Source organism: Psammomys obesus, unplaced genomic scaffold (genome assembly GCF_907164565.1).
Source record: "Psammomys obesus unplaced genomic scaffold, mPsaObe1.curated_primary_1811, whole genome shotgun sequence".
NCBI classification, from domain to species: domain Eukaryota; kingdom Metazoa; phylum Chordata; class Mammalia; order Rodentia; family Muridae; genus Psammomys; species Psammomys obesus.
Genome location: NW_026596039.1, coordinates 7484722 through 7501807, shown reverse-complemented (window position 1 = coordinate 7501807; position 17086 = coordinate 7484722). Strand labels below are relative to the sequence as shown.

At 49.0% G+C, this 17086-nt stretch overlaps 1 protein-coding gene across 3 annotated transcripts in view; it reads right to left on the bottom strand.

Annotated features, from left to right (window-relative positions):
* Dscaml1 (DS cell adhesion molecule like 1) overlaps nucleotides 1-17086 on the bottom strand; it is a 309086-nt gene that overhangs the window by 25446 nt on the left and 266554 nt on the right. For all 3 annotated transcript variants that reach the window (XM_055621955.1, XM_055621957.1, XM_055621956.1), the window contains 4 exons: nucleotides 11913-12080; nucleotides 10887-10957; nucleotides 5388-5628; nucleotides 1662-1808 (listed from right to left, as the gene is read on the bottom strand). In XM_055621955.1, the coding sequence (XP_055477930.1) occupies nucleotides 1662-1808; nucleotides 5388-5628; nucleotides 10887-10957; nucleotides 11913-12080 (627 nt within the window). The remainder of the gene's footprint in view (nucleotides 1-1661; nucleotides 1809-5387; nucleotides 5629-10886; nucleotides 10958-11912; nucleotides 12081-17086) is intronic.

Sequence of the window (17086 nt, the reverse complement as noted above, 5' to 3'; positions counted from 1 at the left end):
GTGTGTGTGTGTGTGTGTGTGTGTGTGTGTGTGTGTGTGTGTGTGTGTATGGGATGTGCTTCTGAGCCTCCTATTGAAACTATGTGCAAGACTGCCCCCGCCACAGGTGCTGTAGGCAGGCTTTGTAGAGATGACTGCCTGCACAGTACCTCTCAGGGCCCTACTGGCAATCAGGTGTAGGCAAAGAGCTCACAGCAGGTGGCCAGGTGACAGTGCAGTGGTCCAGAGGGTGAGAACACCACACCCCACCATGCTCAAAGATTCAAATCTTCAAGGTGGGGGATGGCAGAGGTCCGCATCCTGAAAGCAGTGCAGACCTGTCTGGGCACATGGAAAGACGTGGGAAGAGCAGCCTGACTCACAGCCCAGTGGATTTTGGAGAGTGGAGAGGCCAGTGTCTTCTCTGAGGGCTAAGTAGGAAAGCCTGTTGCCTTGGAAAAAAGAGAAAGCAAGTTCTGGACGGAGCCTTCTACTGACACTGTATAAGGGTCATGCTTGTTTGTCTGTTTGCCTTCCGATCCAGGATCGCATTATGTAGCTCTGGCTAAAGGCACGCACATACGTACCTGGCTGGCAGGCTCACATTTTGGATAGGTTGGCTCAAGATCTCCCACCAAAAAACAAACAAACAAACAAACAAACAAACAAAAAAATTGGGAGACCCTCAGAGGTCACGCCCTAAGACTGAGGCCTTTCAGCTTTGGTAGGAGAAAATGAATCAGAGATGTTCTTCCCAGCAGAGTCCAGGTGGGTAGGGAGGTGTCAGTCCCCTGGACAGATGGCTGTCAGCTGCATTCTCAGCCTCCAGAAGGAAGGCTGCAGGAGCCTGGGGGCAGACTGTTCAGGCCTAGGACACAGACTCATCGTGGGCCCCTGTGCTCTGCTGAGGTGAGCTTTTCTGTGCACAGCTGGGGACGCCCAACCTCTGGCTCTGCCTCCTACAGACTTCCTGGCCCTCGAAGGTCTTTGTGCACGAGACCTGGAAGGTCTGGGCATGAGAATGATGTGTTTGTTGGGGTGAGGCAAAGAAGGCACCCTGAAGGTGACTCTTCTACTTGCCCCTGGCTGTCCTTGCGCTATTGAGAGCCCGGCCCCCACCCCTCACATGACCCAGTTGCTCCCTGCATTGAACTCACATCTTACTGCTCACCTGGCTCCACCTGCGTTAGGCAGCTTCCCTAAGTCTGACTAAGCCTACTTCCTCTCTCACCCCTCTAGGCAAGCTGTGACAACAGCTTCTTGCAGATACTAATCCTGGCCACCCTCTCTCCTTCACACTCCGCTGAAAGCAGTCCCTCCTCACACATGTGTGCCACCTGCTCCCCGCCTAAGGAGGCCATAAAGTCCTAATATCGACATGTTGTCAGAATAGCAAATGTGCCTCAGTACCCCAATGACTCCTATGTGTGCTGTTGTCTAGGTGTGGCTGGTACCTACTGCCCCTCACCAGTGAGGTGACCATGTGCGTGACCTCGACCCTGAATCTAGCTCCGGTCCTAGGCTAACAAGGACGCATGCACTGTCAACTCACACCCCTGTGGCCTCTGTGTGCGTGGAGAGGGGGCTGCCCTTGCACTAGACACACTACCGAAAGCTGCGCAGCAATAGCCAAGCCATAAGCCCACCAACCTGGACCCGGCCATCAATCCCAGGAGACTCACCTCCATCAACGTAGAGTGACCAGAAGATGACCCGGTAGCCTTTGAGGACGCCGTTGAGGGTGCTTCTCGGGGGCTCCGACCAAGAGATGACAGCCACGTCAGAAGTGATGGACAGGGCTCGGACGTTCTCCGGAGGCTGGCTGGGCACTGCAGAGGGTGGTGGAAATCACCAGTCAGTTATATACAGTATAATGTATATGCCTCGCAGTGGGGCCTGTTGCCTGATCATCGGGATACAGAGTCAGACAAGTGGAGGGACTGTCTGACTCTGAGGTCTGGGAGTTGGACTGCCGTTCAAGTCTCCTCTGCTTCAGTCTGAAGCAGCTACATACCTCTCCAGTCTCAACCTCAGCTTTCTGGGGCAAGGTGGTTCTGGTTCTGGTAGGTTCTGGAGAAGGGGAAGAACTTGGGAATAGTCCTGGTAACTCCTCAGTAGGACATGGAAGTCAGACAGCCCATGAAATGAATTGTGGTGGCTTGGGAGACCAATTGAGTCCCAGGGTTGTGGCTGAAACTCAGTATCTTAGCTGAGGGCTGGCAGCCCCTCGGTGCTCACTGACCATAGATGGATCTGAACTCAGGTCTGGCTTGGGGGGGATTCCTATGTTCTGAAGCTAAGCTGATGAGAAAGTAAAGAAGAAAGGGGGACCTCAATGGACCCTGGTGCAGGGTTGGAAAGTTCCCACGGAGACCACCAAGACTTCTGGGCTCATCTCTGTGTAAGAGCATGCCCAAACGCCTGGATGTCCTGGAACCACAGTGTGAGGCCAGCTTGGGTGACTGCTTGCTCTTGCCACTCTCTGATATCTCCCTCTGGGGTTTCCAAGTCCCCTATTTTGAGTTCATTTCAGGCCACTGGCCCCTTCTGACCATAGGAGCAAAGCACCAAGGGTCGTCTCTGCTAAGAACCACAGTGACACTTGTGCTGACTTCTGAGGAGCCCAGGGCAGAAGGAGAGAGCGAGCCTTCTCCGCCGTGAATGGGAGAAAGGAGGCAGAGGCTGGAGGGAAGGTAATTAGATCCCGTTGCCCCACAAGAGGCAACTCTAATTTTTATGAGCATTTAAATGATAATACATCATCCTAACGATCCTCTTTGAGAGTGATTATTGTTTCATATTACTTAGGTGTAAAAATATAAGCACCATGTAATTAGGGACCCAGCGTAATAAACTAATACAGATCGCCCGTTCGAACAAAATGAAGGTAATACAATTATGGAAAAGACACTCTTGCTAAGGCAGGGGCCCTTGAATACCCCAGGAGGAGTGCTAATATTGCCAGAAAACGATCAGGATCTGACAGGCTAACGAGGGCCTTAATTAAGTATGAAAAACTGCTGAGCAAATGCGTGTGGAAACTTTGTTCCCCGTCTCCTCCTCTGTTTTGAAAAGGACTCCACAGCCTGTGCCGAGTCCTCCCCGGCGGAAACTCTAGGTGCCCTGTCTGTTAGAGGGAGGCTTTCCTCCTGGGCAGGCTGGCCTGGGCTCTGGGTTTGGACAGCTGGCTCCAGAATGACCTTCCTGGGCACATATTGCATCCAGTCTCGCTCCCAAGCACAGGGGAAGCAGCTGAAAGAGGGGAGAACGGCTTGGGGATCCAGCTTGGCTCTTCATCGCGGCTGTCGTATGACCAGGTGGGGAACTTAGCTGCTGCCAGTCTTGGCTGCTCTCTGGGAATTCTGACCCAGATGAGTTTCTCTTGGGTACTCCATGGGCCACAAGTGGCGGCAGTAACCCCCCCCCCCCCCCCCCCCCGCTCCCTGCATCATCACGGAGTTTCTGCTACACAGAGCTCTAGAGTCCAGTGAACACTGACAGGCTTTTAGGGACTGCTATGGGAATCCCTGAGTGAGGGCACCACTTGTATGTACACTCCAGCCTGAAAGCTGACAAGCTGGTGTTCCTCTGCCCAGCCAGGTTTGTGGCCAGTGTCTTCAGGTGGGAGAGAAGCCTGGGGACTGGACAGTGTGGCTGTGCTCCTTCAGGCTCTCGGCACCTCTCTGCTCCCTGCCAGCCTTTCCTTTCCCTTTCCCCTCTCAGATCAGCCCCATCCCAAAGCTCAGCTGTGCCCTAGAACGATGAGAGGGAATCTGGGGATGGAGCCTAGAAATCAGGATTTGAAAGCCCCAGACAGAGTCTGCCTTTAGCCAAGGTTCAGAACTGTGGGAGATAAGCTTCTCCAGTGTTTCTGGCCCAACTCCCTCTCAGTGGGGCCTGAACTTCCAGAGAGGAAGAGGAGAGGGCACCCCTAAGCTCAGGCCTGGCTCTCCAGAGCTGCAATGCTTGGAGTTTTCAGTGCCATGCAGCAAGGCCATCCCACCCCCTTCTTCTGGGAGAAGCCGACTCAAGATTCGGGCAGTTCTCACTCTGCCCCCCACTTTCTATTGGGGTGCAGGAAGAAGCTTCGAAGACTCTTCTGCATCTTCTTTATTCTGCTCTCGAGGGCTGGGGTGGGTAGGGTGGGGAGGTGACTGCCTGGCTGCTTCCCTGGAGGCGTCAAGACCCTTTTCCAATCTCAACCTGATGCAGGGTCAGGCCTCAGCTGTCATTTTTCCTGTGTGTGGACGGGAGGCATTCTTCTGTTCTCCCCTAATTCTGGAGAGTATGGGCCCCTTCATTTACCATCAGACAGTGAGGGCCTTTCTAGTTATCAGAGTGTTAAGATGTATCGATTTGTTTTGAGACAGGTCCTCTGGCTGACCCGGACTCACTAGGTAGACCTGGATGGCTTTGATTCCACAGAGATCCTCCTGCCTCCGCCTTCCAAGTGCTGCTAAAGATTTTGTGTCACCTCATCCAGCAGAGTGTTTTTAAGAACGAGGCTTTAAATTCTTCTTCCACATGGCTGTTAGAATTTTTAAACTCCACGGCCGAATCTCACACCCTTATATCAAATGGGGACACATTGTGGCCTCGAAATAGAAGGGTAACTTGGCTCTTTTACCTTTTTTCAAAGGAAAAACTTGGCCCAAAATGAAGGGGAAAGCTTGGCCAGAGAGGGACTAGAGGGTCAGAAGGAAGGAGAGAGATACAGGGATGGAGAGATGAAAAGACAGGCTAATGTCCTACAGATAGGCCAAGAGGCAAAGTATTAGCAAGTGAGGAGTAGAGAGTGGCCACACAGGCTGAGGCCATATTTGTTGAGTGGACCAAGGCCCTTTGAGAGTCAATGGGTAAGAGGACATGGGGGTGGCAAGTGTGTGTATGCATGTGTGTGTGTGTGTGTTGTCAGTCTGACACAAACTCGAGTCATCTGGGAAGAGGGAGCTTCAATTGAGAAGTTGTCTCCATCAGTTTCACCTGTAAACAAGTTGATGGAGCGTTTTCCTGATTAGTGGTTGATGTTGGAGAACCTAGACCACTGTGGGCCGTCCACCTTTGGGCACGTGGTCCTGGGTTGCACAAGAGAGCAGGTGGAGTAAGTCATGGAGAGAAAGCCAGGAAGCAGGGTTCCTCTGTGGCCTCTGTTTCAGTTCATGCCACTGGGATCCTGCCTTGAGTTTCTTCCCTGACTTCCCTCAGTGATGGGCTGTGATCTGGGACTGTAAGATGAAATAAACCCTTTCTCCCTCAAGTTGCTTTTGGTCAGTGCCTTATCACAGCAGAAGAAAACAAACAAGAACACCCAGGAAGTTTGTACTGCCCACAGGATCAAGAGAGGCCCAGGCCCCCAGTCTGCCTGATGGAATCTGTCCCCCTGCTCCCAACCTTGTGGTTGCCCTCACCGTCCTCCAAGGTAGTGGCATTGATCTCACTGGATGAGGGCCCTGTGCCTGCCCGGTTGAAGGCTTGGACCACCACACCGTACTGAGCGAACTTCTTGAGGTTATCTAGGGTGTAGACCTCACTGTCCCCAGTGGCCTTCATCTCCACGATGCTGTACTGCCCATTGCTGCCAGGGCTGTTCTCCCTGTAGCCAATCTGGTACCCTCGGATGACTCCATTCTGCAGCTCCTTCTTTGGTGCCTGTGGGCAAGAGGAAGGGTGGAGGACGAAGACACAGTGACACTCAGATGTCTTTGTTCTTAGAGCCAAGGACACATCATTACTCTATGCCTAGCCATTGGATGGCTCCCGTTCGACTTGAACCCTTGGGACCTTGCCATGGCTACCTGGCCCTCTGTGACCATGCCACTCAGATGCCCACTCATCTTTTCCCATAGCCTTCTATGCTGTTCTTGCCAGGCTCATGACTGTCCCCACTCTGGCCCCTCTCCTTGTCATGTCATTGAGGAGAGGCCCCCTTTTTTATGAGACAGCCCTTAACTGTTAGTGGGTTGTTTTGGCCTCTGGTTTGTCTCCCTTGGCTTCTGACATTCTATAGTTTACTTATGCAATTGAACATCTGCCTCTGTAGAATCTAATGTCAGGAAGCTGAGGTGTATTGACTCTTTTTATTGTTGTATCTTTGTGTCTATAACAGGGTCTGGCTTAGAGTGTGCTTACTCACTTAATGTATGCATGCATGTATGTATGTATCAATAGACGGGGCTATTGCTTGGATACTCAGGGGCCTAAAAGAATTGGAACCTCAGATGAAAGTGATCTGAGGGAGAGAGATGTAAGTAATGAATTTGCACAAAAGAAAGTGTCCTGTGCATCCTGTCCACACACACTGGGTTGAGCATCATTGATAAAAATTATGTGGAAAGATTAGTTCCCTGCTGGCAGAAATGTCAAGTAATACAACAGCAGCACAAGCCATCTGGCTGTTCCCCACGCAGCCAGATATTGAGTTATATGATCCATGTGATCATACAATCCTACTTCTGGGTATAAACCCCAAAGGACTGAAAGCAGGGACTCGGCTTCTTGGATATCTGTGTCCACAGCGGCTTTGTTCACAGGAGATGAATGGCTCAATGAGATGTGGTATATCCATACAGTGGAATATTAGGCAGCCAGTGCCAGGAGTGACATAGGTTACTGAATAGACGAACTCAGGCATCATACTGTGTGAAGTAAGCCAGCCACAAAAGACAGGCACCGTAAAGTTCCCGTCGCAGAGGATTCTGGACTAGGTGAATTCCCAGGAATAGCAAACAGAAGTTTCTAGGGGGTGAGAGGAGGGGTTAAGGGGACAGAGCTCAGTTGAGGAAGTGAACAGTATTGAAAATAGCTCATGGTGATGGCTACACAGCTCCATGAATGTGCTAACAGGCACTGAGTGGCATTTTTAAATTAAAAATGGTGTGTTTCTGGTGTATGTATGCATGCACATGTGTGTGTGAAGGTGTGTGCACATGTAGAGACCTGAGGCTGATGTAAGTGTCTTCCTCTACCTTGTTTTTGAGATAGGGTCTCTCACGAGTTGTTCTGGTGCTTGCTTTGTTTTGGGAAAACCCAGGATCCCCCTGTCTCTGCCCCCCCCAGTACTGGGGCTGCTGAAGCATTTGAGTGCCAGGCTCTTAGGTGATTCTGGGGATCTGAGCTCAGGTCTTCATGATTGCCCAGCAGGCACATTACCCACAGAGCCACCTCCCCAGCCCCCTGAACAGCATTCCTAAACATGGCTACAAGCTGTGCATTTTATACTAGAAAACCCTCAAAGATAATAAACAGAACAAAAGCAAAGAGTGCTTGACTTTGCCCGGCCCAGATCATCCAGGCACAGGCTGGATTGCCTCTGATACAGTGGCTGGGGCTGGAGGTGTGCTGAGGAAGAGGCCTGCAGGCAGCCTGTAGATGAAGGATCAGAGATGTCAAGAGGGGGCTGGTGGGAATGAAGAACCAACCCCAGAGGGCCAGAAGAAGAGAGCAGAGAACATTCTAGCAGCATGCGTCCAAGCTGGGGGACATTCCCACCCCAGGCTTGAGTCTTGATGCAAACGAGATCATGTGCATAGACAGGTGTCTTGAGAGAAGAGATGGACATGGACACCAGTATCTGGCAGGATCTTACAAGACCCCACCCCCAGAAATGGCTGTGTAATCCATGCCTGTGAAGGGCTATGAATACAGATCCTCCTAAACACACATCCTAATCCCCACACCTGCCCAAGGCCAGATGCAGTTAGATCCTCAAATAGAAACTGGCTTCTTTAGGGACAGGGCCTGCCCATCTTTAAATTGAGATAGAACAGCTACCTATGTGAATATAAAACCAGCTAGAGCCAGGGTTTTGAAGACAATGAAGTTAATTTAAAAGCCCACTTTTATTGTACTAAAAAAAATAGTGAGATAAAAAACAATTAAGTTCGTAAAACAGCTCCACTGTTTCTTTTAATTCAATGAATGCTTTAAATGAATTGCATTTTAAGATCACTGTTAACTCAATAAAATTAAGTTTTTAATTTAACGTAATTGTTTTGAACTCACTAAATAGGTAGATGTGTGTGTGTGTGTGTGTGTGTGTGTGTGTGTGTGTGTGTGTGGTTAATTGACTTGACTTTTTGCTATTGCCTGAATCATCTTCTCTCCACACTTGGCCTGTTCTGCGCACTAGCCTGCAAATAGGTAGCTCTCTGCAGCTGGAGTTTTCGAATACTCATATACACACACTTAGATGCCTGTTGATACACACTCAACTTCAAGAACACGATATGCCACTCCTACCCTACACAAACTCTGCTGTTGTATGTACACACAGTCACATTGTTAGCACAGTGCCACATTGCCTTATGCCTCCAGGACCATGTGTGCCACGGTCCTGCACATACGACCTAGGGCTGTCAGCACCATGTTAGACACTTGTATACTTGACCCAGGGCATTCTATGTCTAGCTATACATACGACCTAGGGCTGTCAGCACCATGTTAGACACTTGTATACTTGACCCAGGGCATTCTATGTCTAGCTATATCTCTGTGAATATAACCCAGATCTATCTATTCCACAATAGACGCCTATGTGCATGACCCAAGGCCATCTTTGCCATGATATATGCCTGTACACAAGACCATAGCCACAAATACTGGCAGAAGCCTTGGGCAGGCACTCAGGTTCCCCTGATGTACATATATGTATTTCAAAAATTTATACACATCTTGACATACCTTCCATCCCTCTCTGTGTCCTTTTTCTCTTCTTCTATTTCTTTCTCCCCACATCTCCATCCTTCCCAAACATGCACACTTGGGATTTAAATCAATCTTAACAATATTTCTCTGAATCATTAAGAAGTCAATAGGGCTGATTGCAAATTTATATCATAAAGTAGGGGTGATCCATCTCACAGAGAGTCTTAAAGCGAAGTGACTTATCTTTCAAGTGAATCTTTATTTTTCATTAATCTGTTCTCAGTGTGAAAAAAATCCCCACGAGAAGTCAGTCCCCAAATTTATTGACTTTCTGGCTCATTCTGAAGTTCTAACTTTCTAATCAATTTTATTTTTCATTATGAGACTTTGGAGAAATAAATTTGATTCTAAATCTTTATCGACCTCTGGGTCAGAGCTTTGTAGCAAACGCCTTAGTGTTTTACATAGTTCTCTGGCTCCACCTCTGGGCCTCCTTTGTGTAGTCCCGAGAAATGAGTTCAGAACTAAGATTATGACAAGATGAAAGGGGCTCAGCTTTACCCTCAGCATCTGGAGAAAGCTCTGGAGCCCAGATGTGAATCGATAGGTTTTTTCCCTTAGGGGGCATGTCTGTGAAGGATTTCTAAGATCAGGTTAATGGAGATGGAAAGAGTCATCCTACAAGTGAGTAGCTCCATTCATGGATGTCCCTACTGAATGAAAAGGAGGAAGCACTCTTGCTGACTGTGCACACTACATTCCATGACTTCCCTACCATGGTGGACTGAACCCTCAAACTGTGAGCCCAAGTCCACCCTTCTGTCCTTAAGTTGCTGCTGTCAATTATTTTATCACAGCAACAAGAAAAGGAGCTGAGACAAGGCACCAGGTAGGATCACAACTTCTGGCCATTTTCTCTGGGGTGGGAAGAGACTGGGCAGCTCCTGTTGTGTGAGTGTTCATGCACACATGTGACTGTGGCCATTGCAGGAAAAATGTCTAGGCTCTTCTCACACTCTTTCATGTTAAAGTTTACCCCCTTGAAGAGTCTAGACAGGTGGATAATACCACTTGGATTTTCTGGTTAGGAGTTAGAATGAGAACACCAGAAAACTGATTGCCCATGAAAATGAAGCCACATGAGGTCCACTGTCAAGACTAGAATGCACCTAGAGGACCAACGCTAGGTCCAAAGAAGCTCTTTTTCCCAGAATTCTGTTCAGTATGCTGCGATAGGGAGGTCGTCGGGGAGTCCAGTGTATGTGCCTTGGTCTCTGACTTATAACTGAGCGACTGTAGACAAATCACCCCGAATCTTGACACCCTTGGCCTCTTCGGCTGGATGTTGATGAAAGTATCTTTCTGTTTACTCATGGAATAGAGGGAGGGCCAGATGAGTGTGGGTAGGAGCAAGCACAGGAGACTGGATGCTGCAGAGTTGCAGGAAGGCAGGGACTCAATGAGTCATCAGCATGTAAAGGATAGGGAACAGGCCCAGAACTCCCCAGGAGCACCCCAACTCTTGGTACTTCTCATCTCTTGGCTCATCAGAGGTGTTTCCTCTAAAACACCCTTAAACAGAAGCTGTCTCAGTCACCTGAGTTCTCAGCCCCTTGCACTGTAGCCTGGTCACTGACATTTTCTATCCAACTCTCCCAGGCCTAGAAGGGCAGCTAGTGTTTTTCAGTTTTAGAAACAGTCCTGGGTTGGAGAGATGGCTCAGTGGGTAAAGGCACTTGCTGCTAAGTTTTGATGGTTTGAATTGTATCCCAAGGGCCCATGTGGTAGAAGAGAACTGCCTCCCCCTGCAAGTTGTTTTCCAACCCTTGACCTCTCCATATGTGCTGCAGGACACATGGCTATGCATGCATTTGTGAGCAGGCACACATGTACACACCCACACACCACACATTCCTCTCTTATTTTACCCTAATGCGTTAGAAGAACTTTGCACAAAACCAAACCTAGTTTCTACTCTCCAATACCACACTGAGCCAAAGGATGGACTGCTAAGTGATAAGAGCCACACTAGCACTGTCAACTTTTTCATCTCCTCCCAGGTACGGTCCCTTGCCAGACAGTCAGGGTGAAAGGGAGCAAGGATTGAAAAGGGACCTTCCTTTTACATTCCTCTCCTCCTACCCTTCAGATATCAATGGGCCTAGTGAGGAAATAGGCATGAGTACTGCATGACAAGAGACCAGGGAGTCTGCTGGAGTCACAGGAGGGTTGAGGTGGCATAGGCAAAATGGCAACTCACGCACCTTCCAGGTCACTTGGATACTCTGTGAAGTCACTGGTTGCAAGGTGACATCCATAGGGGGCCCATCGGGAGCTGAGGACACAGAGGAGACAGCACCGAGTAACATCGCAGTAGAGGAAACAATCCTGTGTCCTCCTGTCAACCTGGAGGACTGCTGAGATGTTCACCCGCAGACGACAGACTTGGTAGCTGGCGATCTGAGTGGGACCTGGTCGCCTTCACTTTGTGATCATTTGTAACATTGCACACATATGTCTTAGGAATGTTTCTGTGTCATTTGGTTTCTCAATAACACATATAAGAAAACACAGCAAGAGAAATCCTGTTTAAATTTTGGTTAAAAGTCTGGGGCTAAGTGGACATCTCAGTCAGTAAAGTGACTTACAACTCCGAGGACCCGAGTTCCATTCCCAGAACCCGTGTTAAAAAAAAAAAATGAGTGTAGTGGTGAGCACTGGTAACTCCAAAAGCAGGCAGGCAGAAGCAGATGGATTTCTGGGGATTGCTGGCCAGCTAGCTCAGGCTGCTTGGTGGATTTTAGGCCAGTGAGAGGCTTTATCTCAAAGAACAGGGGTACCTAAGGAACAACCCCCAAGGTTGTCCTCTGGCTCCTACATACACCCATACACAAGGGCACATGCACCTGCTGGCTTCCCCCTGTCCCCCCCCACACACCATGTTCACACATTGTGACAAAGTCACTGGCCCAGGGGACTCAGACTCCTTGCTTTGTTGAGCCAAGGCACCTTTCTTTCCCACATAGGCTGGAGCCCGGGAAAGCAAGTCAGGACCACGGACAGCTCTCCACAAAGCTGACAGAAAACAAAACAAAACAAAACCAATAAAACAGAAACAACTCCTCAGAATACTGTAGCCTCTGTGACTCATAGAATGCATTTTGGGCCCTCTCCTGTCTGTTCTCTTTAAACTATAAGCCCGCTTCAAATGAACAGGGCTGGTGGAGGTGCCTGGTGTCTGAGTCCCAAGATCATGGGCAGTGGGAGCAGAGGACAGGATGGGCGCTCACCAGCCTCTTCCGTGCTGATGGTAAGCTCCTTGCTCGGCTCGCTGCGGCCGATCTTGTTGAAGGAGTACATGCGAATGCTGTACACAGATGCTGGGTGCAAGTCCACAATATTGGCCTGGTTGATTGTTGGGGAGATGTTGCGTGTGGACTGCTTAAAATCCCAGGAATCTGTAAAGGAAACAGTCATTTCAAAGCACAGGCTTGTAAACTCTAGAACCTGTCCCCACCCCAGCCTCAAGTGTCAGCCTGTTCCAGTTCCAGCTTGGATGCCAGAGGGGTCCAGCTCACATCAACAGCAGACAGAGAGGGGGAAGGAAGCCTTAATTATTTCACAGGCACTGTAAGGGTCCATTGGAAGAAGCTCCAGCTTGGGAGGAGACACCTTCCTTTGTCCTGGGCAGTGGGTGAGCTAAACTGCAGACTGGGTCAGACAAGATTCTTTCTAACATCCACTAAGGCCATCATCTGCTCACTATCCCTGCAATCTGATGGACAGCGCCTTTCCTATTGCAGCTTTCGGCACATCTGAGGCTTACCATTCCGAATGTGAGACACCCACTCACCCAGTGCCACTGTGGGGAAGGGGAAGCGAGGACTCCTCCCCGCTCCTCCTGTTCTCTGCTTCTGTATCTCCCTTCCTTGTGCACCTGTGAGGTGATCTAAGAGTTCTGTGTGAGGTTGGAGTGTGCGACCCAACTCCACCCTCTTTCCTGCAGCAGCTACAAAACTGTAAAAGGCATCGGAGTCTCCAGAGTGAGGGGCCAACAAAAGGATTAATGCATTTACAATTCAGTTTGTCCAAGGAGACAGGCAGTCCATTCCAAGGCTAATGCTTAGCAAAATTGTAGAACACGGAAAATGCCAGATAAATGCAACTCGGGGATCCTGTGACTGTGAACATTATGTTTCTCCAGAGGAACTCAGCCATTCACCCATGCTTGCTGCCCTTACCAGGGGACTCTAGAACAAGATGAAGAGGGGCCGCAGTTACAGTAATGGCTGAGCCAAGACCTTCCCAACCCAGAGAGCTTGATCAGGTGCCTTTTTCTAGAGCACTTTGGGTGGTGGTGGTGGTGGTGGGGGAACCTGGCAAAGACCAAGGAAGCAAGCTGATAGTAGGGCTTAAAAGTGTTCTCCCGGCCTGTTCAGATACTCCCGCTTGCACTAAGTTTGTGCTTGAAAAATCCACTGGAAAAAAAAAAGCCTCAGTGGAAAAGGTGAAGCTACATCTCTACAGTTAATTCTGAAGGCAGGAAAGGTGGCTATAGTTGCAGGCAGATTTTAAGAGGACATTTTTAGGCACGTGTGTATGTATGCATTTGAGTATTCAAATGTGTTAGCATGCACGTGGAGGCCAGAGGATAATTTCAGTGTTCCCTAATTGCTTTCCAAAATAGCTTCTTTCTTTCTTTCTTTCTTTCTTTCTTTCTTTCTTTCTTTCTTTCTTTCTTTCTTTCTTTCTTTCTTTCTTTCTTTCTTTCTTCCTCTTTTCTTTTTTTAAATACAGGGGCCCTCACTGAACCTAGAACTTACTATTAGGTTAGACTGTTTGGCTTGCAAGTGCCAGGGACCCTGCTGCTGCCTCCCCCAGTGCTGGGCTGCAGATGTGGGCCACCATGCCCGACATTTTTACGTGGTGTCTGGGGATTGAACTCCTTAGGCTTGTTACTGAGTGAGCTATCTCCCAGCCCTTAAGAAGAGACTTAAACTTTTATTACATTTAAATAAATACATGTGTGAATGTTTGTGTGTGTGTGTGTGCGTGTGTATGTGTGTGTGTATGCATGCACATGTGTGCATGTGCTCATGCACACACAACGCAGACCATCATGTGCACAAGGAGGTTAGAGGACAACTCGCAGGAGTCAGTTTTCCCTATCATGTGGGTTCTGGGTATCAAAAGATCATCAGGCTTCTTGGCAGAGTCTTTACTCACTGAACCAGCTTGACAGTCCACAGTCCATACATACAGTACAGTACATACACGCCTAGCCTGCACACATCAGAATCCTAGTCTTTCATTCTGGTTAAATGAGGTCTTGATGCCTTTAAAAACACAGCTCTCAGCTGCACAGGCTTAGCATCTGTGAAGGGCATAGGCCCAACTCTGTAGTTTTGCATTTAATTCATTGGTTGCTGGAGCCAAACCAACAACATGGCAGGCTGTGGCTGCTCAGAAACACATAATTTTCTTCTTGTCTTTAAAAACACCCCAGCCACCCAGAGAGTCACTCTGCGGCTGACAGGTGAAGCCAGAATTGCAAATAGCAGGCTCCTACCTGTCACGGACATACCTCATTGATTTGGGATGGAACAGACTAACCATGTGGAGGCAGGTGCTCATGGCTGTGTATGTAGGGTCCTGGGAGCTGGTGCCAGCTCACAAATCACATTGGGTTTGCTGTGTTTACGGGAGCGGGAGGATGATCAGAAGTCAGTGCATTCATTTTTGATGAGTGCAGGCAGAGGGAAGAGCCACGTGGGATGTGTCTGAAAACAGGGTCCACAAAGAGGCACTGACATCCACCAGGCACCTGTGTGGTGCCAGGAGCAGCAGTGGAAGACTTCAGTGTGTATCCCCGACTCCCTGTGCCTTCCCCTGATGTCGGTGCTGTATCTTTACTGCATAGGGGCTTCTACATCCTAAGTCCCATCACCCTCTTGGCCTGTCAGTCTCCACTCTGACCCCCTTTTTTCTGAACCACACTCCTCCCTTGGCTTCCCGAGAAAGCTCTTGAATTCTGCTTCTCCCTTGGGCCTGTTCTGCTGTCTCTCTGCAGCTTCAGCCTCCTTAGCCTACCACCAGTGAACACTTTCTTCCAGGTTCAATCCTACGTCCTCCTCTCACACCACGCACTCCTCACACGCAGGCTTTTTAGGTCTGATTCTGGGTTTTCCCTCCGTCTCCTTTACTATCAAATTGGATAGCTTTTATGCTCTTGACTATATAGGGGCTCTCTCCACCTATATCCCTAGCCCAGGCCAAACCGTTGTTGTTATCTCTTGTTTTTCTCTCCTAGCCTTCTCTCCAGACAGTTATGTGTCTATTAGCCCCTTTCTACCTGTTCTGGGCCCCACAGCTGTCATTCATTCTGCATGTATGGCTAAGCCTCTCTCAAGAGCATGAACTGTACTTAGGCTCCTTTCAAAGTACAAATCTGAGCCTGCCATCTCCTCTCATGAAACTCTTCAATCCCTTTCCCTTCGTTTTCATAAAGACAAAGTTTTACAGCAAGACCAAAACCCCGAAATCCTGGCTCATGCCCATCTCCCCAGCTTCCTGTAGAACCCTCATCATAGCCATGCTACAGCATCTTATTTTGGGGCTCACTGTTCTAGGAGCACTGACCAAGAAGGTGCCCGGTCCCCTGAAGACAGAAGCCATGTCTAAAGCTCCTTATCCCCATTTTTCAAGTATTGACTTCTCAAAACCTGTCACTGGCTTTTAGATCTGAGCCACCTTTTTGGATTTTTTACTTTGAATGTAGAATCCATCTCTATTTTGTCTTTCCCTCTGCCCACCTTCCTCAGTTGCCAGTCACAGGAGGAGCTGTCCCAGATAGCAGCTCCTTTCCTTTTCTTGCCAGTTGTCTGCAGGTAGATTTGATCTTGTGTTCCCAAATCTTTTGTTGTTGTTATCATTTTTTGCTTTAGAGACAGGGTTTCTGTGTAGTCGTGGCTGTCCTGGAGTTGACTTACTAGACTGGCCTCGGACTCACAGATATCTCCCTGCTACTGCTTTCACAGTGCTGAGATTAAAGGTGTGCAGCCCATGGCCAGCTCTCAAATTATTTTTGCTGTTGGTTTAAAACACCTCTCTCCTCAAGACCCTTCATGGCTAATACATCCGAGTCCTGTCTGGAGGGCTCTCCTGAGTTTCCAGATTTGATCATGGCCATCTCTCTGATTCTGGACAGTTGGACTCAGGGGCCTATTTTCTTCTGTTCCCTTCTCTGCTCTCTGGGAGCGTTGCACTGGATTTGGTGAATATTGTCTCTTTTAATATTCCCTTTCATATGTGCCTGCCTTGCCCAGATTAACATATTTCATTAAGGGCTCTCTCTTCCTTTCTTCATCAAAGGGTTTACGATGCAAAATATTCTTCTTAAAAATGAAGGAAGTGGCTGGGGAGATGGCCCTGCCTTCTGCTCAGAAGGCTGCCTTTTGAAAGGAGCCTGAGCTGTGGCCATTTTAGGAGCCACTTCATTGCAGAGGGTTCATGGGAGGAAGAGACGCCTCCAGGGGAACACAAATGCAGCCTTCATGCCTGATTCTCCCTTGCATCACAGCTCTGAAGCCCACGCCCTGTATGGCACTTTCTCTGTGGTACAGAGATATCTGGGGCCACAGCAGCAACTGGCAACATCTCAGTACCAGCTTCACCCCATTTCTCACAGAACGACACACTAAACCATGTTGGCTTCCACCAGGGCTGTCTCACCGGACAGTCTTCCGGGCTTTGAGAGCTATCCTCAGACAAGCCCATCCCCTCTCTGTGCTCGCCTTGCTTGCAGAGGCAAATGTAGCATCTGCATTTTTCAGTGTGCGCAGCAGCATCTGATAGATTTGTGTGGACGGTGCTATTTATCATTCAGCATTCATGTATTATTACTCTACTGCCTGGGGCCGGGAAAAGACAGCATGAACACAATGGCTTAGAAAGGGCAGGCTTGGTAATTTCCCTTGGAAAATTAGCATGATGAGCAACGTGGCAGAAAACCTGGCCAAGGTGCAGGGCATCATGAGCAGCCGGTGGAGACCCAGCTTGGGTGTGGTCTGGTGCAGGAGGCAGAAGGGAAGGAGAACAGAGACACAAGGAGAGCCATGAAAGGTTCCAATGCACTGCCTCCCCCGCCCCCCATCCCAGGAGGCATTTCTACCTATGTCAGAATGTTCCATTCATCCTCACAACTTCCCTGAGAATGAAGGATCCCATATTCACTTTGCAAAGAGATGCCAAAGGGTTAGGGCTAAGGTATGTGAGCTTGCCTAGCATTCAAGAAGCCCCAGGTTTCTCGGTCCCCGATGCCACAAAACAAAACAAAACAAAACAAAACAAAACAAAACAAAACAAAACAAAACAAAAGCAAGAAATCTGTCTGCTGTGTGTGGTGGTGCCACTTGTAATCTTAGCATTTGGGTGGCTGAGGCAGGAGGATAACAAATTTGAGAAT